The following is a 2,740-nucleotide window of genomic DNA, read 5'->3' as shown; positions in this document are numbered from 1 at the left end:
GTGTGTGTGTGTGTGTGTGTGTGTGTGTGTGTGTGTGTGTGTGTGTGTACGGCTGTGGTAGCGTGCTGATATAATAATAGTTGTTCAATGCTGCTGTTTGTGTAGGTCCTTAGCTGTTGGAACCAAATCAGGATACAAGTTTTTCTCCCTGTCCTCTGTGGACAAATTGGAGCAGATATATGAATGTAGTAAGTATTGTCTTCCTACTTTTATTCTCTTTACTCTGTCAGGGAGCTGACTGAGTACAACATCCTTGTGTAGTGGGTTTAAAGCTACTTGTTCTACACTGACAGTATCACTATTGTGTTATATTATTGTTCAGTCATATCTTTGAGTCAATGTTTTTGAATGCAGGCTCGGTTTAGACATGATCACTGCACTGTTAGAGCAGTGCTGTCACTTTAAATATTCATAAAGTTTTAACTGGCAGTTTCCCCACACACATACATCAAAGCCTCCTCCTCGTTATTGGACTTACATAATTTACATTATGATCTATTATCTACAGCAGTCTTATTGTGCATGTGAACTATCCATGTGCAGTGAGCTAACCTGGAGAGTTGTGTAGTCGGACGAAGGCGATGAGTGTTTTCAGCCCGTAAGTGCTATAATCTATAATTCATGAACCCGGCTTTTGCTCGATATGTTTACTGAACATGCGTATGGCGCTGAAAGTTTTACCGGCGTGTTCAGAGAGAGGCCGCTAATAAAAGTTGACGGTATGCCACCGAGCGAACGCTGTGATGACTTGTGTGTGTTTGTCCCCGCAGCGGACACTGAGGATGTGTGCATTGTGGAGCGTCTGTTCTCCAGCAGCCTGGTGGCCATCGTCAGCCTCAAGGCGCCCAGGAAGCTCAAAGTCTGTCACTTCAAGAAGGGAACCGAGATCTGCAACTACTCCTATTCCAACACCATACTGGCTGTCAAGCTCAACAGACAGGTAGGAGGACGGGGGGGGGGGCGAAGAGGCGAAGAAATACCTGTTGGTCAGACACATTCTGTCTCACGCATTCCTCAAACAACAGGAGACGCATTCATCTTCAGATGTCCTTGTTGGTTAATATATCGGTGTCTAATTTGTGTGTGCCTGTGACACTGATGTGGTTCCTCTGCAGAGGCTGATAGTGTGTCTGGAGGAGTCCCTTTACATTCACAACATCCGAGACATGAAGGTGCTGCACACGATCAGAGAAACTCCACCCAACCCTTCAGGTGAGTGTGAAGCATGACGAGCAACGTGGTACAGTGTGTGTGTATAGTATGTGGTACACTACAGAAAAATTAGGGTTTTTCCTTCTCAGTATACTATGTGCTCAAACTGAAATTAGGGGCGTGACTTTCCTCAGGTTTTGGTTTCTCTTTCATATTTACGAGATTATTTTTAGTTAACAATTAACTCCATTTTGTTTGCCGTTGCCTAAAAAAAACAACAACCTGTCACTGCAGTCTGAGTTACTTCTGTGATATTTCTCTGTTTAATACAACCACTGAACAAAAACCCGCTCGTGCTGTCAGAACTATTCTCAACATCTAGATGATTGTTGTGTCACCGTGTACTTGACTCGTTCTTTCAGTCTCACTGATTGTCACGTTGAGATGAATGTGGTTCTGTTGGAGTCTGATTTATCTTTCTTTCTTTTGTTAATCCATCTCTATTTGTCCTCATGTTTCTCCAGGATTGTGCGCCCTTTCCATCAGCAATGATAACTGTTATCTGGCTTACCCAGGCAGTGCTACGATAGGAGAAGTTCAGGTGTTTGACACAGTCAACCTGGTAGGTGAACAGCAACACTGTAAAGGCCTCTGCCCCTCAATACAAAGCTCTTATGTGCACACAAATACTTGTTGCATGTCTATAGCTGAGGCGCTGTTGCTTATTAGATTGTATCGTGTTTATTGTATGTCATTCTGTAAAAGACCCAAAGCTGAAATGAAATGTAAATGGTCCTGTGAGACTCTGTCGCCCAGTGCTTCCTATCATCAGTCACAGCTGACACTCTGAATTTTGTCCTGTCTGAAGAAGCGCATCTCTAACTAGTGTCTGTGTGTGTTTTCCAGCGAGCGGCTAACATGATTCCAGCCCACGACAGCCCATTAGCGGCTCTGGCTTTCGACGCCAGTGGAGTCAAACTGGCCACGGCCTCGGAGAAGGTGAGGCACTGACCCGATGACTATGTGGCTTATTTGCGTGTCCTCGCCTCCAAGCTTTGTCATCCTCTCACGTGTCTTGTGTTCTCTCCCTTCCTCCCAGGGCACAGTCATTCGTGTCTTCTCAATCCCAGAGGGACAGAAGCTCTTTGAGTTTCGGAGAGGAGTCAAGAGGTAGATTGTTTGATCTTTGACTACACTTCAGAAATGAAAGCTGTTTTACCGTGATGTGTGTGTGTGTGTGTGTGTTCGTTGGTGCTGTGTATTTGTGTTCACCTGCTTCCCCGTACGTGTTTCTTATCTTAGGTGTGTGAGCATCTGCTCGTTGGCGTTCAGCATGGAAGGCCTGTACCTGTCGGCCTCCAGCAACACGGAGACGGTCCACATCTTCAAATTAGAGACGCAGAAGGAGAAGTATGTGTACGTACCTTTCGGTTTCCGTCCTATTACGTCAGACTTTACAAAAAAAGGTTCTGAGGATTAGGGACGAGTCTTGCCCATTTACTTATGCTTCATGTTCCTCAGAGTAACGGAGGCTTCTCACGTGTGTGTGTGTGTGTGTGTGTGTGTGTGTGTGTGTGTGTGTGTGTGT

At 45.3% G+C, this 2,740-nt stretch overlaps 1 protein-coding gene across 1 annotated transcript; it reads left to right on the top strand.

The window, feature by feature from the left end:
- Positions 1-61: 61 nt before the first annotated feature.
- Positions 62-2,725, top strand: LOC116380287 (WD repeat domain phosphoinositide-interacting protein 2-like; the record flags this gene model as incomplete). Its single annotated transcript, XM_031842229.1, has 7 exons — positions 62-188; positions 771-940; positions 1,116-1,212; positions 1,677-1,774; positions 2,059-2,151; positions 2,252-2,322; positions 2,455-2,725. Coding segments are annotated over 7 exons (834 nt in total), but the record flags the coding sequence as incomplete, so codon positions are not given.
- Positions 2,726-2,740: the final 15 nt, after the last annotated feature.

The sequence above is a fragment of the Anarrhichthys ocellatus genome, unplaced genomic scaffold (assembly GCF_004355925.1).
Source record: "Anarrhichthys ocellatus isolate YVR2014 unplaced genomic scaffold, GSC_Weel_1.0 scaffold6698, whole genome shotgun sequence".
Classification (NCBI taxonomy): Eukaryota; Metazoa; Chordata; class Actinopteri; order Perciformes; family Anarhichadidae; genus Anarrhichthys; species Anarrhichthys ocellatus.
This window is presented reverse-complemented; position numbering and strand designations above follow the sequence as displayed.